The sequence below is a fragment of the Lithobates pipiens genome, unplaced genomic scaffold, assembly GCF_037356315.1.
Source record: "Lithobates pipiens isolate NorthernLeopardFrog02 unplaced genomic scaffold, aLitPip1_a1.2 Scaffold_6, whole genome shotgun sequence".
NCBI lineage: Eukaryota > Metazoa > Chordata > Amphibia > Anura > Ranidae > Lithobates > Lithobates pipiens.
The window spans coordinates 4,081,310-4,106,730 of NW_027507881.1; the positions used below are offsets into that span (position 1 = coordinate 4,081,310).

Consider the following 25,421-nt stretch of genomic DNA (forward strand, 5'->3'; position numbering starts at 1 on the left):
CGGATAATCCGACTGTGTGTGGTATGCATCGGAATGTTTCCGTCGGAATATCTGTCGGACCCAATTTTCCAACTTGTTGGAAATATTTTCCGACCAACTGGTTCGATCGGACATACTCCGATCATGTGTAGAGAATTCCGATCGGACAAAGTTCCACGCATGCTCGGATCAAATTCCTACATCAAAGCTATTGGCTACTAGCCTGGACGTAGTCCCGTCGTAACGAAATTACGTCATCACGTTCTGAAAGATCGGATTTTTCGACAACTTAGTCCGACCGTGTGTATGCAACAGTTTCGGACAAAATCCGACGGAGAAAATCCGACTGAGAAAATCCGACGGATTTGGTTGTCGAAATCTCCGACCGTGTGTACAAGGGCTAACAGGGAGAAAGTATTCACACAACTTTGTCTGTTCCACTCAGCAGGAGATCCATGAGAAGACCTCTACTGAATCAGAACTGAGCAGGACTGATGACCACTTTTGTGACATACATAGCAGTTCAAACCATCCCCCCACCCATCGTTTTTTCTACAACATAAAGTCTAATCACTCTGTAGCCTCAAGACAAGAACTAGGAGGGCTAATTAGACAGTGCAGAGATAACATAGGAAGTGTGCACAGGACATCTCTGAATTTCTGACATGATCAACAGGTGTTTTTATTTTTTTAGTGCACTTATTGAACAGATATATCACAATATGTTCCTAATGGTGTATTTAACCTCCCTGGCAGTACGATTATTTTGGATTTTAGGTGCTGAAAGCAGTACAATTATTTTGCATGAAAATTTGCCGTTTTATATTGTAGTCCTGTAATCCTTAGAAATAACTCACTTAAATCTGTCCAAACCATAAAGTTTGAAAAATGAAATAATAAATTATAATATAATAAATAACTATAAATAATTATACCAAATAATAATATAACAATAATAAAAAAATATTCAATAATGTAATCAAATCAAATACACAGAAATTTGCTCAGTTGCAGAATTGTCGCTGTCATTACTTTTCAGTATTTGATGACGGATCTCCCCACAAATCGCTATCCCTCAATTCTGCGAGTGATTCTAATTTATTATCGCTGTTTTCTAGCTGGTCTAAAATCTCTTTTGATGTAAAGGGACAGTTTTGGTTGCTATGGACAATCTCCAGTTTCCAGGCAGAAAGAACAGTTTTTATAATATAAAACTGCATGGAGGACACTGGGCAGACCACTAGGGACAAAGGGGATGTGAAATAATTACATACAGCAGTGTAATCTGTAAGATTACATTATACTGTATGTAATGTGTGTGTTTTACTTTTTGAATTTGGCGCCGTTCTCCATCCCTGTGCGTTGCAACGCTCGCAGGGAACGGAGCTCGGTGATGTGATAGATCGAGCGGAGGACGGTCGCTCGCACAGTGGGGGAACTTCGCTGGATCCAGGGGATAAGGTCAGTAATCTCTTCCTGGAACCAGCGATGCAGTCCCGAGTCTGGCTCAGGGTTACCGCTAATGGTACAAAAATTTTCACCCCGAGCCAGACTCGGGAATACCACCAGGGGGTTTAACAGCAAATAAAAGAGGATCGTTATCAGGATTTTCAGACAATTTACATTGAAACTCCCCATTATAATTTTTCTGCCTATAACACGTTTCTTATGCTCATTGTGTTTGTATTGTCCTTCTTTCAGACAGCGAAAACTGCATGAAATGTCGCAATGAAGAATGGCCAAATCAGAAGAAGGATTGTTGTGTTCCTAGAGTGGTGGAATTTCTCTCCTACACTGATGATCCCATTGTTGCCGTGTTTTCAGCTGTCTCCATCCTCTGTTGTCTTCTGACTGGTTTAATATTGGGGATATTTATACATTATCAGGACACCCCCATTGTTAAAGCTAATAACCGGGACCTGAGCTATCTTCTCCTGGTCTCCATCATGTTGAGCTTCCTCTGTGTCTTCTTGTTCCTCGGCCATCCAGTAGATGTGACCTGCATGCTGCGTGTGACCTCTTTTGGTGTCATCTTCTCAGTTGCCGTCTCTTCTCTACTTGCCAAAAGTATCATGGTGTGTATTGCTTTTAAAGCCACCAAACCTGGGAGTCCCTGGAGGAAATGGATGGGAGCCAAACTGCCCAATTCTATCATTTGTGTCTTCTCACTGGTTCAAGTCATAATCTGTGTCTCTTGGTTGTCTATTTCTCCTCCCTTCCAAGATCGGGACACTCACTCTTATCAGGGGAAGGTCATCATTCAGTGTAATGAGGGTTCAGTTATCGGCTTCTACTCTGTCCTGGGATATATGGGGCTTCTGGCAGCTGTGAGCTTCATTATAGCTTTTTTAGCCAGAACATTACCGGACAGTTTTAATGAGGCCAAGTACATCACCTTCAGCATGCTGGTGTTCTGCAGTGTCTGGATTGCCATGATCCCGGCCTATCTGAGCACCAGAGGGAAATACATGGTGGCTGTGGAGGTTTTTGCTGTAATGGCATCAAGTGCTGGACTTCTTGTCTGTATATTTTTCCCAAAAAGTTACATAATTCTGTTCAGACCCGACCTGAATATAAAAATATTTATCCACTAATATGTATGGAGCAACACTGGATTACCAGTAGTTATAACATTATCTCTATTATTGTTAATTTTGGTATTTAACTAGTATATTGAAAATGAACACTGTTATATATAAACACTCATTCCGCTTCCTGTTCCAGACTCCATTGTATCAGTGGATTTGCGTTGACTGACCAGAGTCTGCAAATCTTTCTATCCCCGCTGTAGAGCTCATTAAGGATAAACAAGTTCAGAATGTCATTATTCCAGTTGTTACCTCAAAGACCACACATAGATTGCAATAAGCCCCAATAACCATGAGGTACACATCTACAAGCAAGAAAGGAAACAGCGGGGGCAGGATCATGAACGGAAGGAGCACAATGGACACATTTCAGGCATAGACTTGGCTCCTAAAAGTGATCATATAGTGACCTGTGGAACTGATCGCAAAGCTTATGTGTGGAGCCAAAAAGATGTGGTAGGGAAACCTACATTGGTTATCTTGGATATAAATCTTGGATATAAATTGAGCAGCAACCTTTGTCAAGTGGTCACCTTTGGAAAAAAAGTTTGCAGTGGGGAGCGGAGCAAGACCTATATCTGTGTGTTACTTTGAGTCAAAAAATGGCTAGTGGGTGAGCAAACACATCAAGAAACCAACCCTGAACTGGCACCCAAATAATGTACTTTTGTCTGCAAGATCTTGTGATTTCATAATGGCTTATAAATGTGCTCATCAGCCTAAATCTAGCCTATATATCCCTCTACAGGATACATTCAAGACGATATGTAAGGAGAAGGACACATCTTCACAGAGTCACTAACATAAAATATATAAGAAATATAAAACAGTATCATTGAAAACAACAACATCCTAACCAAGAGGATAGCACCCCTAAACCTGACCCTAATGCTGAATTCCCCACAGTGGCCCCGTCAAGATATTATCATGAAGGAAATGCTCCTATCACTACGCTCATCTCTCCAAGCAGACATGCTAGCCTGCTTCCAAAAGCTGCAGTACCATCACTATTCTCAGCAGATCTCACAATAGATTGCATCCACAGGATCCCCAAACCTTCATTCCTACCTAAACAAGTACCAAGAGATGTCCTTCTACGGATGCTCTATTTTAAAGCGAAAGAAACCGTCCCCAAAACTTTCTGCGAAAAAGATCACCTTCCTGAGGAAGCTGTGGCCATTCAATTGCTTCCTGAACTCTCTGTCCATACCCTACAAAGACGTAAGAATCTAATATCCATCACCAAAGCTTTGAGGAACCATGACATAGGATATCAATGTAAATATCCTGCTACACTCAAGATTATTTGTGACAGCTCCACTTCAACTATAATCCCACTCAGTGAGGGGTTACACCTACTGATAGTATGGATAGATATCCCGGTAGATCCACCTGAAGCACACTCCTCTCACTTCTCCCCAAATCCCACCAGAGAAGGAAATCGGTGCTTGAGCAAGCGCAGAAATAAAACCCCTTTCACACTGGGGCATTTTTCAGGCGTTTTTCATGCGTTTTAGCGTTAAAAAAAGTGCCTGAAAGAAGCTGCAACTGCAATCCCAATGTAAAAGCCCGAGTGCTTTCACACTGAGATCCCTTTCACACTGGGGCGTTTTTCAGGCGCTTTAGCGTTAAAAAAAGCGCCTGAAAGAAGCTGCAAGTGCAATCCCAATGTAAAAGCCTGAGTGCTTTCACACTAAGGCGCTGCGCTGGCAGGGCGTCAAAAAAAGTCCTGCAAGCAGCTTCTTTGCAGCGCTTTTGGAGCGGTGAATACAACGCTCCTAAAGCACCCCTTCCAATTGAAATCAATGGGAAGCGCCTGTAAAACACATGAAAAGCTCCTGAAAAATGCTATTGGCAGAAGCATTTTGTGGGCGCTTTTAACCCTTTATTTGGCCACTAGCAGGGGTTAAAAGCACCCCAAAAATGCTCAAAAAACGCTGGTAAAGCGCTGCTAGTTTAAGCGGCGCTTTACGAGCGTTTTTCGGGCGCTGACATTGTGAAAGGGCTCTTAAAGCACTTGGGCTTTCACATTGGGACTGCAGATGAGGCTTCTTTCAAGAGCTTTACAGGCGCTTTTTTTAACGCTAAAGCGCTTGAAAAACGCCTGAAAAACGCCCCAGTGTGAAAGGGGTCTAAGAAGCATTAAGCGCTGGGGACACCAGCTAAAGCTCACTGTCACTGTTCAGGCCATATCCCCCAGGAGAAGCGAGTCTCCTTGTCTACTCACTAGCAAGTTTTCCACACATACAGCAGTTGATCTGCACTGGAACTTAATTTTTTCGAACTTCTTATGTTAGTATTACTTTTATTTTTTTCTTCTGTGTTCATACATGGTCTTACACTATTCTCATGGCTACCGTTCCACGGCAACTGCATTTATAACTTACTCTCATTTTACTTCCACCAAGGCACTGCGAGGCTATTAGCTTCTACCATCACTGCTCTAATGTTAGCACGTTAAACCACCCCAAGGCATTTTTGTTACAGACTCTTACTGGTTTCCACATATCCAGTCCACACTGTTCAAGATCTGGAAGAATAATGTTGATACCAACCATCTATACCACCCCAATGTCCCTTAAACTACCATCCATCATTAGCCACGGACTAAACCACCCTGCCAAGCATTTTTCCCTATGGGATGAAGCCACAAACTCCAAAGCCGACATAATCATCATCCAAGAGACAAATTTCAAAAGATCTGCAGCTCCAAAGTACCAAAACAGAGAATTTCCCATTTGCGTTTTCTGCTGAATTCTCCACCAAAAAAGAGTTCTTATTGCTAAGGAATTCTGTAAACTTAAAACTTCACTCCTCTATTATAGACAAAATTGGTAGATATCTCATTCTAGTGTGTACAATAAACGATAAGCACTACACGATTGTGGGAATCTATGCTCCCAACTCAAATTAAGGTAACTTATTTTTCGCAAACTTTTTAAATGCATTGCTAAACACAAACAGGGTAATTTGATTGTATGTGGTGATATGAACTCAGTGTTTGAACTTGATCCTCTTTTAGACTTCACATCCAAAAGAAAGCATTGCTCATCTCCCCTATCACTCCCCCAGGTTCAATTCCTATTCATGTATTGATCTATGTCTAGTGGACAAATGGCTTTTACAATGGATATCTTCTTCCGAAATTGCTGATATCACATGGTCTGACCATGCGCCTATATTGATCATGTCTGCTGATCAGCGCTGTTCACCCCCTTTGATTATATGCCTATATTGATCACAATCTCAGAATCAGATTCCCAACGTCCTACCTTGTTGTGGTAATGGAATAATAAAATAATCAAAGAAAAAGAGACAAACGCTGTGCTCACTCCACATCTCCATAATTAATTCCTTGTTAACAACACTCCTGACACTAATATTTTCTCCCTAGGGAATGTACACAAAGAATATGCCCGTGGAATATTAATCCAATTAGGTGCCCGATCTAAAAGAGCCTACTCCATAAAACTACAAAATGTATTCGATAATATACAAAACCTATAACACCTAAACAAATCTAACCCGATACTCAGTAATGCAACTACCCTGGCCAAACTCCGTTTAGAGCCTCGCTCCCTCTTACAAGAGAAGCTTAACCACTTAAGGACCAGGCCTCTTTTTCAGACTTGGTGTTTTCATGTTTAAAACAGTTTTTTTTGCTAGAAAATTACTTAGAACCCCCAAACATTTTATATTGTTTTTTTTCTAACACCCTAGAGAATAAAATGGCGGTCATTGAAATACTTTTTCTTACACCGTATTTGCGCAGCGGTCTTACAAGCGCACTTTTTTTTGGAAAAAATTCACTTTTTTTGAATAAAAAAATAAGACAACAGTAAAATTAGCCCAATTTTTTTTTATATTGTGAAAGATAATGGTACGCCAAGTAAATTGATACCCAACATGTCATGCTTCAAAATTGCGCCCGCTCGTGGAATGGCGTCAAACTTTTAGCCTCAAAAATCTCCATAAGCGACATTTAAAAAATTCTACAGGTTGCATTTTTTGTGTTACAGAGGAGGTCTAGGGCTAGAATTATTGCTCTCGCTCTACCGATCGTGGAGATACCTCACATGTGTGGTTTGACCACTGTTTTCATATGCGGGCGCTACTCACGTATGCGCCCGCTTCTGTGCGCAAGCTCGTCGTGACGGGGTGTTTTTAAAAATTTTATTATTTTTTCTTATTTATTTTAATTGATTTTATTTATTTTTACACTGTTTTAAAAAAAAAAAATGGATCACTTTTATTCCTATTACAAGGAATGTAAATATCCCTTGTAATAGAAAAAAAGCATGACAGGTCCTCTTAAATATGAGATCTGGGGTCAAAAAGTCCTCAGATCTCATATTTTGGCTAAAATGCAACAAAAAAAAAAAAAAGAAAATCTGACATTTAAAAAAAATATACCTTTAAGAGGTGGCAGTTGATCCTGCACAGTGGAGTGTATGGAGTGTGTGTAGAGGAGTGATCGGCGTGTACCAGGCAGAGTGGGAGAGAAGAGTTGGGAGATGGCGGATGGGAAGGTGAAGCAGGAGAGCGGAGACGCTACTGACACAGAGAACAGGATTATAGAGCTGTGCCAGCAGTTTCCTCATGGAATTACAGATCAAGTTATCCAGAATGAGATGCCACACATTGAAGCAAAGCAGAGAGCAATGGCTATCAACCGCTTACTATCAGTTGGTCAGCTGGATCTCCTTAGAAGTGGAACCGGCCTTTTGTACAGGCTGAATGATACACAGACCACTGGTAAAATGAAGGGTTCCGACAATCAGGAAAAGTTAGTGTATCAGATTATTGAGGATGCTGAAAATAAAGGTATATGGAGCAGAGACATTCGATACAAAAGTAATCTCCCTCTCACTGAAATCAATAAAATCCTAAAGAACATGTAAAGCAAGAAGCTAATTAAAGCGGTCAAGTCAGTAGCGGCTTCAAAAAAGAAAGTGTACATGCTGTATAATGTACAGCCTGACCGCTCGGTGACAGGAGGAGCATGGTACAGTGATCAGGACTTTGAGTCTGAATTTGTCGAAGTATTAAACCAACAGTGTTTTAAGTTCTTGCAAACTAAGGCAGAAGCAGCCAGGGACAGTAAGCAAAACCCAATGATCCAAAGAAACAGTTCTTTTGCATCCTCCCATGAAGTCTGGAAATATATCTGTGAGCTTGGCATTAGCAAGGTTGAATTATCAATGGAAGACATAGAAACTATTCTAAACACACTGATTTATGACGGAAAGGTAGAAATGACCATAATTGCAGCTAAAGAAGGGACAGTGGGCAGTGTGGATGGACAATTGAAACTTTACAGAGGAGTGAACCCAATCATACAGCCAGCAGGATTAGTGCGTACACCTTGTGGCCTGTGCCCGGTTTTTGATGACTGCCAAGAAGGTGGCGATATTTCTCCATCTAATTGTATATATATGTCTGAGTGGCTGGAGTTCTGATGGAGGCCTATTGCAAAGTAACACAGGGCAAGATCTCTACCTATACACGTGACACACTTTGGTGTATCCAACTGTACAAACTGTACTAAATTATTTATTTTAGATGTTTACAATTTTTATTGTTATTCAGATTCCACTTTTGATATTACTTCAGTTAAAATCGTGGCCAAACCAGAGAGTGATGTAGTTTTATTTAACGCAATATTCCGCTATCAAGTTGTAAATGTGGTAATAAACATCTCGGAAAGAACCACGAATACTATGAAAAAGCACTTATTTTTAGTGAGATGCTAAATAAATACCTTTAAGAGGTATGGGCGGAAGTGACGTTTTGACGTCCCTTCCGCCCTCCTATGGTATAGAGACGAGTGGGGGCCATCTTAGCCTCACTTGTCTCTATGCCCAGCTAGGAAGAGGACCCGATCACCTCCGCCGCTACCGACGGCTCCGGTAAGCGGTGGAAGGTGAGGGAGGGCGGCAGGAGGGGGGGTGGCACCTCTCCCGCCGCCGATAGCGGTGATCTTGCGGCGAATCCGCCGCGGAGACCACCGTTATCGTACAGCCGACCGCCGCCTGAAGAGATGGATATCTCGGTTGTGGCAGCAGCTGCTGCCATTACCGAGATATCCCTCTTCAAAAATAGGACGTACATCGGCTTGCGGCGGTCTGCCAGTGGTTAAGCACATGCTCTGCCAACGTAAACTACAATTTTACTCTGTTCATTATAAAGCAGGGACATTTTTGGTCTCCTGTCTGAAACCCCAAAGAACTAAAGCTAAGCTCCCCTACCTCTTTCACCCAAACACTAAATGAAAATTGTCCAACCCCCAATTCATAGCAGATGCATTCGCTGATTACTATGGGTCTCTCTACAACCTAAAAGAAGACCCTTCAGTTGCCCAAACTTCAACTCACCTTCTTAGATGAGCTTAATCGTCCTTTCTCGGCTTTAGAGATTCAAAAAGTAATTCAATCAATGCCCTGCGGGAAATCTCTTGGCCCAGATGGGTTCATTAATATATATTGCCATACCTTCTCCTCCCTCCTAAGCCCTTACTTAGCTTAGTTATTCAACTAACAAAATTCCCACTCGAGATGTTAAGAGCCCACATTGTCACCATTCCCAAGCCAGGGAAGAACTCTGACTGTCCAGCAAATTTCCGACCACTCTCCCTTCTAAACGCAGATGTTAAACTGTATGCAAAAATGTTAGTGCCAAGGCTGCAAAAAGTTTTACCTTCATTAATACAGCCTGACCAGATGGGATTTGTTCCTGACAGACAAACATCTGATGCCACTAGACGTGTTCTTAATGTTGTACATTTTGCTGAGCGCAGCCAAATGCCTTCCCTATTTCCCTCTATTGACATTGAGAAGGAATTTGACCGGGTCCACTGGGCTATATGTCAAAGGTTCTTCACAAATTTGGTTTCCAGGTTATGTTCCTATCTGCCATCCTATCATTATACTCCACACCTTCAGCCCAAGTATGCACAGAGAGTTTACCATATCCAATGGCACTAGACAGGAATGTCCAATCTCACCGTCAATCTTCAACCTGATGCTCGACCTTAAGCAGAAAAGATCAGACCCCGCCCCTCAATTACTGGGTTCCTCTTTAGAGAAAATCTCTATATTATCAATTTATTTGCTGATGACATTATCCTCATGCTGACAAACCCTCAAACCTCACTTCCCCAAGCCTACAAAATTCTGAAAGAATTTAGTGAGCTATCATACTACAAGGTTAGTCACTCAAAATCTCTAATACTAAACCTAAATATCCTCAAAACTATCATAACCAAATTAAAAAAGGATTTAATGTAGACATAGACAGAGTCAAGCCTATTATACCAAGGCATAACAGTTACATCATCTTATGCATTCCCTAGGAGAAGCTAACGATAAGCCCTTAATATCCAAAGTTTAAGCAGAACTAAAAAAATGGGCACAATTAGAGATGTCATGGGTCTACCTAGGCTAACCCATGGGGTTTTGTGCATGACCATTTCCCAATCTACTCCCACTTCCACCCACTCATATCACCCCCATATAGTATATTGTCGTGTTTTAGTGTTATCCCTCTCCCTCCAACTTCCTCCCAACAAAACCATAAGAATAAAAAAAAAGGTAGGTAGGCCTGGACAAGGGGGGTGGGAGGGGGGGTTGAGAGTGGGGTGGGGGGGAGGACTGGAGGCAGATAGGGGGACGGGAGGGCAGAGAAGGGATATATATTGTTAAGATAGATGTATTGGAAAATGATAATGATCTAGGCATAGAGCTTTGCTGTGCTCTCTCTTTCTCTGTTTCCCACCCACGCCCCTACCATTCCAGGAATATGAAATAAACCCCTGCGATGCAACCTAGCACTCTTAATGTAGCTTCCTGGAATGTTAGGGGGCTTGGGAACCTGGTTAAAAGGACTATATGTTTGTTGGGGAAGATAGAGGACAACAGTGTGTCAGTAAATAGTAAAACTGCAGCAATTAAAGGCCTATTCCAAGCACGAAAGATAATAGCCCAAAATTGGCAATCAGTGAGACCTCCGACTTTAGAAGAATGGAATAAAGTGATGGACGCTACAGTATGGAGGGAAAAGGTGACAGACCCATCTGATCACGCCCACCCACAGCAACTAGCCAACTGTGACGTGCGTGACTGGGGTATATGAAGAACTAAGAAAATAAGGGGGGACTTATACTGAGCCTGTAAGACTGGCTGTGGTACTTTCACAGCCTACACTACCTTTGGCCACCACTAGAAGGAGACTCCACTCCAATCCAGCTGGTTGACCACACACAGGCAGATACAAATCTTACATACGATCTGGTGCACTCTAAGGGTTGGGGAGCAGTCTAACAATTACTACACACTTGTAGGGTTCCTCCAGCTATCCTGCAAGCTTAAACCCCGGTGTTAATCACTCTTCCCACTGTCCCCACACGCACCTTAGCTCACCCCATCAATCTCCCCACGTATCACTGATCTACTAACAGACGTATCAGCCTGGATGTCAAACAACTTCCTCAAACTTAATCTATCTAAAACCGAGATCTTAATATTCCCTCCCCCACGTGCCCCTTCCCCTGACTTCTCTGTCAAGATCAAAATGGCACATCTATCAGTCCGTCCCCGCATGCCAGGGTGCTAAGGGTAACCTTAGACTCTGAACTGTCCTTTCAGGCCCACATCCAATCCCTGTCCAAATAATGCCGCCTTAGCCTCCACAACATTTCCAGAATACTCCCCTTTTTAACCACTTACAGACCGGACCATTTTGCTGGTCAAAGATCAGACCACTTTTTGTGATTCGGCACTGCGTCGCTTTAACTAACAATTGCGTGTCGTGCGACGTGGCTCCCAAACAAAATTGACTCCTTTTTTTCCCACAAATAGAGCTTTCTTTTGGTGGTATTTGATCACCTCTGCGGTTTTTATTTTTTGCGCTATAAACAAAAATAGAGCGACAATTTTGAAAAAAAAACACATTATTTTTTACTTTTTGTTATAATAAATATCCCCCAAAATATATATAAAAAAACATTTTTTTCCCTCAGTTTAGGCCGATACGTATTCTTCTACATATTTTTGGTAAAAAAAAATCGCAATAAGCGATTATTGATTGGTTTACGCAAAAGTTATAGCGTTTACAAAATAGGGATATTTTTATGGTATTTTTATTAATAATTTTTTAGTATTTTTTTTTTACTAGTAATGGCGGCGATCAGCGATTTTTATTGTGACTGCGACATTGCGGCGGACACATCGGACATTTCAGTGAATACTGATCTCTGCTCCAATCACATGAAGCAGAGATCAGCGTCACTAGTTGCTAGGCAGAATGGGGAAATGCTGTTTACACAGCATTTGCTCCATTCAGCCGCCCCGTGAGACGATCGCGAGTATGCCCGCAACGATCAAGTCCATGGGACCCACGACCAGACTCACGGTGGTCCCGACCGGCACGCGAGTGCGCCGCCAACGGCGCACTCGCGATGGCAGGGCAGCATTGAAGATTGGACGTACCTGTACGCCAATATGCCTGCCCGTGCCATTCTGCCGACGTACATCGGCGTGCGCCGGTCGGGAACCGGTTAACGAATGACACCACCAAGCTTCTAATTCACTCCCTGGTCATCTCTCGCCTCGACTACTGCAACTCCCTCCTCGTTGGATTACCTTTACATAGACTATCCCCCCTTCAGTCCATAATGAATGCCGCTGCCAGACTCATCCACCTTACCAGCCATTCAGTGTCCTCCACCCCTCTCTGCCAATCCCTGCACTGGCTTCCACTCACCCAATGAATAAAATTCAAAGTACTAACAATATTTTACAAAGTCCTCCACAACTCTGCCCCTAGTTACATCACTAACCTAGTCCCAAAATACCAACCAAGCCGCTCTCTTCGGTCATCCCAAGACCTCCTGCTCTCTAGTAGTGATGGGCGAACGGTTCGCCCGGCGGTCGTTTCGCGGTGAATTTCGGCTGTTCGCGGTCCGCCCGTTCGGCGGACTATTGGCGCAGTTCGCCCGGCGGAGTTCCGTGTTTACTGTGTAAAAGAACTTTGACCTATGATGACACATCCATCATGGGGTACAGGACAGCCAATTGAGACATTACAGCACATGGACACTTGGACATTTCCCCTAACTTATAAATACACCCGATCCGGCGGCCATTTTACATTCTTTCTTCTGTCACTACAGGGAGAGGTTGCTGTGTGGAGCAGGGAGAGATTACAGTGACCCAAATCGCTAGCTATTTGGTACACAAAAGTTCTTTTCAGGACTGGTATGGGTGTTAGGTGTAGTTCAGGATAGGCAGTGCTGTGCTAGTGATTGTTGCAGCAGCCTGAGTGTCTTTTGTCAGTTTAGAGAAAGGAACAGAGCGCTGTGTGCTGTAGGGACAGTCAGTTTAATCATTAGCTGTTACTATTAGGTCCACAAAAGTGCTATTTCAATTATTGTTCCAGTAGCCTCTGTTTTGTCAGTTTATATAGGGACAGGCAGGAAGCAGTGTGTGAGGCAGTGAGGGTCAGTTTAATCAGTAGCTGTTACTATTAGTTCCACAAAGGTTCTTTTCAAGACTGGTATCAGTGGTATGGTAATAGGCTTGTACACGTATAATATTCTTTCTTCCAAATATAGAAAGAATATTATACTTGACTGCTGCCCTTCTGCTGCAGTCTGCTAATCATTCACAACCCACTTGTTCCACAAAGGTCCTTATAAGGACTGGTAACTTGGTCTGTCTAAGGTGCTACAGTACATAGGGTTGAGTGAGGTACAGTCTGCCATTCTATAAGGACTGGTATAGGTCCACAGTACATAGGGTTGAGGTGCACTACTGCTGACCGCTGCCCTATACTGCAGCAGTCCTTCATCGGTATAGGGACTGACGTACAGTCTGCTAATCACTCACACACAACCTACTTGGTCCACAAAAGTCCTTATAAGGACTGGTAAGGTATAGGGTGCTACAGTACATAGGGTTGAGTGAGGTACAGTCTGCTACTCTATAAGGACTGGTATAGGTCCACAATACATAGGATTGAGGTGCACTACTGCTGACCGCTGCCCTATACTGCAGCAGTCCTTCATCGGTATAGGGACTGACGTACAGTCTGCTAATCACTTACACACAACCTACTTGGTCCACAAAAGTCCTTATAAGGACTGGTAAGGTATAGAGTACTACAGTACATAGGGTTGAGTGAGGTACAGTCTGCCATTCTATAAGGACTGGTATCGGTCCACAATACATAGGGTTGAGGTGCACTACTGCTGACCGCTGCCCTATACTGCAGCAGTCCTTCATCGGTATAGGGACTGACGTACAGTCTGCTAATCACTTACACACAACCTACTTGGTCCACAAAGGTCCTTATAAGGACTGGTAAGGTATAGGGTACTACAGTACATAGGGTTGAGTGAGGTACAGTCTGCCATTCTATAAGGACTGGTATCGGTCCACAATACATAGGGTTGAGGTGCACTACTGCTGACCGCTGCCGTATACTGCAGCAGTCCTTCATTGGTATAGGGACTGAGAGTTTTGTCACAGGGTCATTTAAAAAATGACAGGCAGAGGAAGAGACAGGCCCTTCTGCAGGGGTGGTAGGGGTAGGGCAGGAGTAACAGGCTTGAGCCAAAGTGGGAAGTTGCAGAAGGTGCGTTCAATTACTTTAAAGAACGCACCAGACTTGGTTGAGTGGCTCGCTCAGCCTTACTCTTCTGCACCCTCCTCATCCTCTTGATCTGCACCCTCTTCTTCACTCTCTGCTATGTGCACCCCCAAAGGCACTACCACCAACAACACCACCACCACCACTACCACATACCTTCCGCTTGAGTCACAGGAATTATTTTCTGATCCATATCAAGAGGACATTTCTGATGCGCAGCCACTCTTGGTATTGGATCAGGAAGAGGAGGCAGCAACAACCACAACTTAGCAGTCTCCTCCTTGGGCCAGATCAGCCCAAGGAGGAGGTTGGTCCCCGGTGTTGCTGCCTACTCCGAGATCTCTACTTATAGCGGTGGGGAAGGTGACGTTGATGATGACGTGTCTAGTGATGTCACGTGGGTGCCCACAAGAGAGGAAGAGGAGGGGAGTTCAGAGGGGGATATGGACCAGCAGATAGGGAGGAGAAGCAGGAATAACTTACATTGCACAGGAGGGACAAAGCAGACTGCAAATGTATCAGGAGCGAGTCATCGACCATGTACGGTCACATCTGGCGCTCCCAGGACATGGCACATGGCTCCGCAGTGTGGGCTTTTTTTATCGTGTTCGCTGCTGACAATAGCGTTGCCATCTGCAATCTTTGCAGTCAACACATTAGTCGCGGTAAGCCCAACACTCGCCTAGGGACGACCGCCTTAAGAAGGCACATGAGCAGCCATCACCAAGCTGAGTGGGAACAACGGAACACAAAAAGCCACACTGCAGGCTCTCACCGTCCAGCCTCGTCTTCTACTTCTCCTTCTCCTCTCTCCTCGCAATTGTTCTCCACTCCACCTTCCATCACGCCAAGCTCACGTTTTCTGCAAAAAGGCAGGCTTCCGTGGGCCTAATGTTCGAGCGTAAAAAAATGATGACGCCGGATAACCCTCTTGCCCAACGGTTGACGGCTGGCTTGTCAGAACTGTTAGCCCGCCAACTACTGCCATATAAACTGGTGGACTCTGAGGCCTTTCGCAAATTTGTGGCCATTGGAACACCACAATGGAAGGTCCCAGGAAGGAAGTATTTCTCAGAGAAGGGCATCCCAGAGCTATACGGCCATGTTCAGCGGCAAGTGAATGTATCTCTGGCACACAGTGTCGGTGCCAAGATACATCTGACCACAGACACATGGTCTAGCAAACACGGGCAGGGAAGGTATATCACTTTTACTGCCCACTGGGTGAACCTTCTGACGGCCGTCAAGCATGTAACCCATGGCACCCGTGTAGATTTGATTTTACCGCCACGGATTGCATGCAGGCCTGACTCTTCTTCTCCTCCTCCTCCTACTCCATCCTCCTCCCTCTCCTCCTCAGCTGACTCCTCCTTTTCCGCTGCTAGCGTCTCTTCCGCTGCGCCGCCCAAGCTCCCCAGAACCTATTCGACATGCCAGGTGAGACATTGCCATGCCGTGCTGCGTCTGTTGTGCCTGGAAGCCAAGAGCCACACTGGCCCGGCACTCCTTTCAGCTTTGCGTTCACAGGCAGATCAGTGGCTAACACCGCTCAATTTGACAGTTGGTAAAGTGGTGTGTGACAACGGTGCCAATCTGCTTAGTGTATTGAAACAGGGCAAAATCACGCACGTGCCATGCATGGCACACGTCTTAAACTTGGTCGTGCAGAGATTCCTTGTCAAATACCCTGGGGTCCAGGACATCTTGCGGCAGACATGGAAAATCTCAGCCCATTTCAGAAGATCTTACACGCCCATGGCTTGCCTTGCTGACATTCAGCGGCGACACAATCTGCCGGTCAGACGTCTTATTTGCGATTGCCCGACGAGATGGAACTCAACCTTCTATATGCTTGATAGGCTGCTCCAGCAGAAACGTGCAGTTAACGTCTACCTGTATGAACTCTGCGGCAGAACCGGTTCTGGGGAACTGGGTTTTTTTTCACCATGCCAGTGGCTGCTCATGCGTGACGCATGCAGACTTCTGCGCCCATTTGAGGAGATCACCAAACTGGTCAGTCGCAGCCATGGTGCCATCAGTGACATGGTACCTTATGCCTTCTTTATGGAGCGTGCATTGCATTGTGTCATTGATCAAGCTGTGGAGGAGCAGGAGCGGGAAGATGAGGAAGTCGCAATGCTGGATGAATTCCCAGGGGGGGCTACTCTATCTGAGACAAGTGAACAACAGGAGTCTGAAGAGGAGTCAGAGGAGGATGGTGCCGGGGCGGATGAAGAGGAGCAAGAAGAGCATGCTTTAAACCTTTCTGGGATCCCTGTTGCGCGTGAATGGGGAGAGGAGAATGCAGAGGACGACATTATCCTGGATGATGAGCAGGAGCCAGGCCACCACACCGCTTCCACTTTAGTGCAAATGGGGGCCTTAATGCTCCAATGTTTTAATAGGGACCCCCGTATAAAAAGCATAAGGGTCAAGGACCAGTACTGGGTGGCAACATACTTAGACCCCCGGTACAAACACAAAATGGTGGAAATGTTACCGCCGTCACAGAGGGCTGTCAGAATGCAGCACTTCCAGGACTTGCTTCGAGAAATGCTGCATTCTGCTTTTGCGTGCATTGGCAGAGGAGCAATTCCCACTCCCAGAGAAGGAGTTGCGGGTACCAATCCAACAGCGCCTGCAAGAAGAGGCCGGTTTGAAGATGTGTTGGTGACTTCGGATATGAGGTCATTCTTTCAGCCGACCCATCGACAGGTGTCATCTGGATCCAGCATCAGGGAATGCCTAGACCGTCAGGTGTCCGACTACATCGGCTTAACGGCCGATGTGGACGCTCTGAGGAGTGATGAACCCCTGGACTACTGGGTGGGCAGGCTTGACCTGTGGCCAGAGCTTGCCCAATTTGCAATCGAACTGTTGGCTTGCCCCTCATCCAGTGTCCTGTCCGAAAGTACGTTCAGTGCAGCAGGGGGGATCGTGACCGATAAGCGTACTCGCCTAGCTCACGACAGTGTTAACTACCTCACATTTCTAAAAATGAATGAGGCATGGATCTCGGAGGAATTCAACACATGTGACCAGTAGACCATGTATATGTCTATAAACAATTTTTTTAATCGAGCACAGAGACCTTCTTTCTTCATTTGGCTCACTTCTTTGTCCAAAAAAAGCACACCGTACTATATGCCTGTACCCTCCTCTTTGAAGAGGTTGAGCGGTGTCATATTTCTACTGGGGCTGCTTATTATGAGGGGCTCCCACCATCCCTGTGCTGTGCTGACATCCTCCTGGGGCTGTACCTCTGCTGTGCATATTATGAGGTGCTCCCACCATCCCTGTGCTATGCTCATTATGAGGGGCTCCCACCATCCCTGTGCTGTGCTGACATCCTCCTGGGGCTGCTTATTATGAGAGGCTCCCACCATCCCTGTGCTATGCTGACATCCTCCTGGGGCTGCTTATTATGAGGGGCTCCCACCATCCCTGTGCTATGCTCATTATGAGGGGCTCCCACCATCCCTGTGCTATGCTGACTTCCTCCTGGGGCTACTTACGGTGCAGGTGTCAGTGCTGTATATCACGGTGCTGATGTCAGTACTCTTTATCACGGTGCTGCTGTCAGTGCTGTATATCACTGTGCTGGTGTTAGTGCTTTATGTCATGCTGCTGATGTCAGTGCTCTCTATCACGGTGCTGTTGTCAGATGACTCTATCACGGTGCAGGTGTTATTGCTGTATGTCACGCTGCTGATGTCAGTGCTCTCTATCACGGTGCTGCTGTCAGTGCTGTATATCACGGTGCTGGTGTTATTGCTTTATGTCACACTGCTGATGTCAGTGCTCTCTATCACGGTGCTGCTGTCAGTGCTGTATATCATGGTGCTGGTGTTAGTGCTTTATGTCACGCTGCTGATGTCAGTGCTCTCTATCACGGTGCTGCTGTCAGTGCTGTATATCACGGTGCTGGTGTTAGTGCTTTATGTTGCGCTGCTGATGTCAGTGCTCTCTATCACGGTGCTGCTGTCAGATGACTCTATCACGGTGCAGGTGTCATTGCTGTATGTCACGCTGCTGGTGATCATCTCCTGCACCCTCTTCTTTGCCTATCCTGGTCCCTGACTTTCCCTCTCCTCCATTACCTTCATGCGCTCCACAGTCCTGAATTGTCACAACAATTTCCCATATAAAAAAGAATGCTTGTAGTTGTCGATCCCAGATTCACCTCATACAGGTGTATGTCATTGGCCATGTGGTGGGACTATGTTTGCACAGCTATTAATTATTTTGTGGCTGCAAATTTGACCTGTAGGTTTGCGAAGTTCGCCTCCCATTGAAGTCAATGGGGCCCGCCGTGAACGTTCCTGTTCGCGAACTAGCGGCCGTGTTCGCGGTCCGCGTTAGCAAAACGTCCCGTCGGAAGTTCGTTCATCATTAGTTATGACTACCAAACCCCACTTACCATCTATAACACTGATAACTTGATAACTTAATAGATGGCTTCATAGGGGTTTGGTAGTCATTACCAAGTTTTTAAGTTTGAAAAGTTTGTGATTCACAATATAAAAGTAAATTCCCCATCTTAGATAATTTTTTATAGAAAGATATCAAATATATTATATGGGCCTTAAGCAGAAGCATAACTAGAACCATCAGGGCCCTGGTGCAAGAAACCATGAAGGGCCCCTGGAACTCTGTTTTGGACCATTCCCTCCAAGGCCTTCCCACTGATCCCATGACCCTTTACGGTCTCGCAGTGGATCCCTTTTATATGTTATGCAGTTCTGCAGTCTTGGGCCCCGCCATGATGGCAGAAGGCCAGGGCCCAGTCACAAGTGTGATCTTTGTAAACCTGGTAGTTCCGCCAGTGGTGGAACTATGAATATTTTCAGTCAGTAGGTTAGTAGACATGGTCAGTAGGGTAGTGGACATGGTCAGTAGAGCAGTGGACATGGTTAGTAGGACAGTGGACTTGGTCAGTAAGAGAGTGGACATGGTCAGTAGTGCAGTGGACGTGGTCAGTAGCGCAGTGGATGTAGTCAGTAGAGTGGTGGATGGGGTCAGTAGGGCAGTGGATGGGGTCAGTAGGACAGTGGATGGGGTCAGTAGTTTTTAATTTTTGTTACTTTATTTTTTATTATTATATTATATTATAGTTTGTTTACAATATTTGATGTGGAGGGCAGTATTGATGGACAGCATGATGGGAGGGGGGGGTGGAGGGCAGTATGGGGGGACAGCATGATGGAAAGCGGTAGTGAAGGGCAGTATGGGGGGACAGCATGATGGAAGGGTGGTAGTGGAGGGCAGTATGGGGGGACAGCATGATGGAAGGGTGGTAGTGGAGGGCAGTATGGGGGGACAGCATGATGGAAGGGTGGCAATGGAGGGCACTATGGGGGGACAGCATGATGGGGGCAGTGGAGGGCAGTAAGGGGGACAGCATGACCAGAGGGGGCAGTATAGGATGGAGCTGAATGACTGTCAGCAGCACACCTACACTCTGCTTTGACAGAGTCTGGGGCTTACCAGGATCGGCCTCGGGGCAGGGAACATTTCTTCTACGTTCTAGCATCAGGAACAGCCTTGAGGCAGGAAGCTGGGGCCAGAGTCAGGCGGCAGAGCTGGGAGGTGGAGCTGGTGGTCCTAGGTGCGAATGACTGCTTGCCTCATGACTCTACACTGTGGATGCATCTAGCACCAGGCTGAATAGAAGGGACAGCAGAGCGGCATATAGGAGAACTGAACCTGCTCCTGCAGCTGCTTAAAACCCAGCAGGAGCCAGGAGGAGAATAGAGGAGATCGGTTCTCCTATATGCCACTCCGCCGGCCCTCCTATCCAGCTAGCTGCATCCACAAGGTAGAGTGGCAAGCAGTCATCTGTACCTAGGATCACCAGCTCCGTCCCCTGTCTCCAGCTCTGGCTCACACAAGTGTAGACAAACCTGGCAGGGGAGCCGCACGGGCCCCCTGCAGCCTGGGACCAGGTCGCGATTGCGACTCTTGCGCCCCTATAGTTATGCCCTGACCTTGAGGATTTTATTTATTATAAGGTTATTATCACATCTATTATTTAATACATAGTATATAATAAATACGTATTTAATAACCTTTAATAACAATACGTTATTTTGTTTGTAAGAAAGGCCTAGGGTCACCTCTAAATCCATACCAGGTCTTTATGCTTGATTGGACTCTGGTTTGGGTTTGGAGGGGGGCCTCAGGCAAAAAAAAAATGAATGGGTGCCCTCCCAAAATCCATGCTAGACCTTTGTCCTAGATAGAGGTTTGGTATGAATTTTTAGGGAGAACCCACAAACAAGAGATTTGAGGTCCCCCCAAAAAGAAAATCCACACCAAGCCCTTATCCTTGAGAATCTGGTATGGTGTGTAGTCAGGCAACAGGCAAGACAGCATGCCCCAATGTTGATAAGGGTCTCATGTCCACATCCTTGGTCTAGTTAATGTGGGTGTCTGCTTTGGGGACTTATTGGAATATGGAAGTCCCCTTTAAGATAAGGGAACCCCCAGATATCCACCTTTCCCACCAACCTCAATGAGCACATAGTACCTCTTGTTACTCATTCACAAAATCAAAAAGTAAATAAACACACAAAATAAAAAATAAATAAAATAAACACACAAAATAAAAATAAAATAAAATAAACACACAAAATAAAAATAAAATAAAATAAACACACAAAATAAAAATTAAATAAAATAAACAATGTCCCACAATGTAAATACAATGTTAATCACGTTATGCAATAATGTAGGGTCTGCCCTGGTGGTCGTGGGAGTGCGTTTTGGCATATGGACCATCATTTTTTTTTAACATCTTGCTTGTCACCCTTGGGTGATGATTTAGGAAGGGCGGGGGGGGGGGGGGGGGTGCACCTCTTTGGCATGTGACTACATAACTCTGATACTGTTTATGTTCAAGGCCACCCACCAAGAGGCTCCTTTTATGCCACCACAAACATTGTTGCTTTCCGCTCTTGGGTGGTTCTGGGGATTCCCTTATTGGGATGCCAGTTGAAGTCACGGGAAGTGATGTAACGCGTAGGATGCCGGAAGTGACGTCTACACTCGAGCGGTACGCTCGTAGTCTTGTTTGCTGTGCGACCTTTCTGCCCTAGCCTTGTGAGTAGTTTTAACCACTTTCAGACCGGACCAATTTGCTGGTCAAAGACCAGACCACTTTTTGCGATTCGGCACTGCGTCGCTTTAACTGACAATTGCGCGGCCGTGCGACGTGGCTCCCAAACAAAATTGACGTCCTTTTTTTCCCACAAATAGAGCTTTCTTTTGGTGGTATTTGATCACCCCTGCGGTTTTTATTTTTTGCGCTATAAACAAAAATAGAGCGACAATTTTGAAAAAAACGCATTATTTTTTACTTTTTGTTATAATAAATATCCCCCAAAAATATATAAAAACACATTTTTTTCCCTCAATTTAGGCCGATACCTATTCTACTACATATTTTTGGTAAAAAAAAATCGCAATAAGCGATTATTGATTGGTTTGCGCAAAAGTTATAGCGTTTACAAAATAGGGATAGTTTTATAGCATTTTTATTAATAATTTTTTATTATTTTTTTTTTACTAGTAATGGCGGCGATCTGCGATTTTTATTGTGACTGCGACATTGTCGGGGACCCATCGGACATTTTTGACACATTTTTGGGACCATTGTCATTTATACAGTAATCACTGCTATATAAATGCAGTGATTCCTGTGTAAATGACACTGGCAGTGAAAGGGTTAACCAGTGGGTGGCAGTGTAGGGGTTAAGTGTTCCTAGGGGTGTGTTACTAACTGTGGGGGGGTTGGGCTTTCATTTAGTGTACACTGATCTCTGCTCCAATCACATGGAGCAGAGATCAGCGTCACTAGTTGCTAGGCAGAATGGAAAAATGTTGTTTACACAGCATTTCCTCTATTCGACCGCTCCGTGAGACGATCGCGGGAAAGCCCGCGGCGATCGAGTCCGCGGGTCCCGCGACTGGACTCACGGGGGTCCCGACCAGCGTGGGAGCGCGCCGCCGGCGGCGCACTCCCGATGGCAGGGCGGCATCGAATATTGGACGTACCTGTACGCCAATATGCCTGCCCATGCCATTCTGTCGACGTATATCGTCGTGCGCTGGTCGGGAAGTGGTTAATATTATTTAATAAAATTGTCATTATTTAATCTACTACACTATGGTGGGCTCTATCTATTCCTTGAGTGTATATGCTGGCATTACCCACGAAGGAATCTGATGGATGGTGGTGACACTAGAGAAGTGTTAAGCCCTTTTCCTTAATTCCAAGTGTCCCTTGCTAGAGGCTTTTTTGCTGTATACCTTTACAGCAGTAAGGTAATTACCTGGTGTGCCTATTCAAACACGTGGAGATCACCTAAATGGAGAGAGTTGGCTTGGCACTGTGAACACACAACTGCACTGTTTAATCTCATTATTTGTTGTGACATTTCACTGCATTATCCACGTTTGGACTATTTATTGGTCACCCTGAATAATCTAATCGTTCTCTGAAGTGGATCTGTTATATGCACATTAGCACTTTATTCCTGTGGATCACTGTTCTATCACAGGACGATTGTTTACTTTGTTGTTGACACATTAATTACTCCTTTGTTTTATTTATTTATCTATTTATTTATGTTTGATCTTAACCTTAGATAGGTATGCTATGCACGTGTGCACTTTGACCTATTTTTTGTTTTTAGCTTTTTATTTACACTATTATATTAATGATATCCGTTTGTGGGATATGTTTCGTATTTAGTAGTTTTTTTGCTTCCCTGTAATTTTGGGAGCGCAACACCAATTCTTCACTTATTTTGCATTTATATGAGAGCTAACTCATAAAGTGTTTGCAGCACCCAGTTGGATAGAACTTTCCTTTTTTTATTTTTCATACACAGCGCAGGAGCCCTTATACACATATTAGGAGTACTGCCAGGCAAAGTCTCCAGGACGAACTACAGGTTGCACCCAGGAGGGCTGGTGAGTGACCCACAGTCAGGAGGACTGAGAGGCATGGCTGAGAGAACTGGGAGATTGCAGTCTGGGATGGATGCAGAGCCAGTGGAGTGGACTGTGGTGTTGCATGAGCAGTGAGGAAAGGCAGCTGCAGCCATAAGGGCTGGCAGGGCCTGAAGATGTGGTACTGGGCTCAGTAGCCACATGGACAGCTAGAACTGGGACTACCTACCTTTTGCTACAGCATAGGGGCCTGCAGTCGCTGACTGTAAAGGGTATCTGCCTTGGCCTATCTATCAGCGCTAGCTGGTCCTGAAGAGTGAGATCCAGAATTGTGCTGGAAGTATAGAGGTTGTATTTACCAGAGATGTATATCGTTTGGTCCCATATACCCTTTTCTGCAATCAGTTGGGCATCTCATGAATATCCCACCCCCATCCAAGTTAAATTCCCTCAACAAAAATACAAAACAAAGTTGAAGGACTGGTTTTCTGCCGGAGGGTGAATGAGAACTGCGTGCCTGGTTGGCCAGAGTGACGGACGGACCATAATTACCAGCTGCTCCTACGGAAGGTTACCTCTACACATAGTAGCAAGAAAAACTATGGCGGGTTGAAACGTATGAGTGGGTGGATGTATAGGGCAGTTGATATGTACCAGCATGTGATGTTAGTTGGGAGGGTCAAGTGATACAAAAGGATAATAGCTGTGGGGGATGAGCTAATGGAGAAAATTGTAGGCAGGATAGGCTTCTCTGAAGAGGAAAATTTTCAGGGATAGCCTAAAAGTGGATAAATTTGGAGACAGTCTGACAGATTGGTTTATTACCATGGAGTAAAAATATCTGGGTCATGAGGTTGCACATAAAAATACAAATATATCATGGACAACAGAGACACATAATCATATCAACTTGGAAACTCATGACAATATGGCGAATACATATATGTAACATGGTTCACCTAGGATACAAAATGAACTGTTGCCGTGTACACACGATCATACTTTCTGGCACACTAGGTCCGAAGGGATTAGTCTGTCTGACAATTCGATTGTGCGTGGGCTAATCCGATCTTTTTTTGGGAAAAAAATCAGATGGATCTAGAAATAGAATATGTTTAAAATCTATCCGAACGGACTAAATTCCAACTGACTCAAATCGGGAAAAATTTTCGTTTGTGTGCTAGTCCAACAGACCAAATACGATGCAGGGAATGTATGGGCTACTGGCTATTGAACTTCCTTTTTTAGTCCCATTTAAGTCATCACGTTCAAAACCAATGGACTTTCAAACGGACTTAGTCCATTCGTGTGTGAGCAAGTCTGTTTGTTCGAAAAGTCTGTCGGAACTCCACTGAAAGACCGTCGGACCTAGTCTGTCGGAAAGTCCGGTCATGTGTACGCAGCATTAGAAGCACATGACAGTATTGGAAATTAATGGACAATTCTCATGAATTCACATGTATTCGTCATATATACACACACACGCACACACACACACATACAGTCCTAGGAGCGGCACAGTGTAATGAAGTAGCATGGTATGAATGGATAAAAACACAATTGCTTTATAGACATTAGACTTGATTGGTTACTGATAAGAGTATGTGTTAGCATCCTGAATTTCCAGACGCGTTTTGTGTTTACACACTCATCAAGGGCAGATGGTCCAAAATATCTAAAAAGATAGGAATGTAATTAGTCTAATGCTTCTCAACTCCAGTCCTCAAGGTGCCCCAACAGGTCATGTTTTCAGGATTTCCCTAAGATGAAACAGCTGTGGAAATTACTGAGGCAGTGAAACTGATCAAATCACCTGTACAAAATAACGGAGAGCCTGAAAACATGACCTGTTGGGGTGCCTTGAGGACTGGAGTTGAGAATCAGTGGTCTAATGTACCACTAAGCATAGCAGGAAGAGGCAGTTAAGCCAGTTCTGAATACTTACATACACAGTGGTCTAGTGGTTAGCACTCTCACCTAGCAGCAATGTGGTCACTTATTCAAATCCTGGCCACGACACAACATGCCTGGAGTTTGCATGTTCTCCCTGTGCCTGCATGGGTTTACTCCAGTTTCCTCCCACACTCCAAAGACATGCTGGTAGGTTAATCAGATCCTGTCTATAAAATTGGTCCTAGTATGTGGTTGTAAGTGCGTTGGGACCCTTTGGGGTAAGGCTGCGCTATATTAAGACTCAACTCAACGTGGCTGATGGGGGTGTGTTGGATGTGGGACTAGGGCCAGAAGGCAACA

General features: G+C 44.8%; 1 protein-coding gene and 1 pseudogene across 1 annotated transcript; both read left to right on the forward strand.

Moving 5' to 3' along the window:
* Positions 1 to 1,694: 1,694 nt before the first annotated feature.
* Positions 1,695 to 2,573, forward strand: LOC143958248 (vomeronasal type-2 receptor 26-like). Its single transcript, XM_077467767.1, has one exon. It carries the CDS (start codon positions 1,695 to 1,697, stop codon positions 2,571 to 2,573), a length of 879 nt encoding a protein of 292 aa, XP_077323893.1.
* Positions 2,574 to 7,010: 4,437 nt separating this feature from the next.
* On the forward strand, positions 7,011 to 8,276 carry LOC143958196 (DNA-directed RNA polymerase III subunit RPC6 pseudogene; annotated as a pseudogene).
* The last annotated feature ends 17,145 nt before the right edge of the window (positions 8,277 to 25,421 follow it).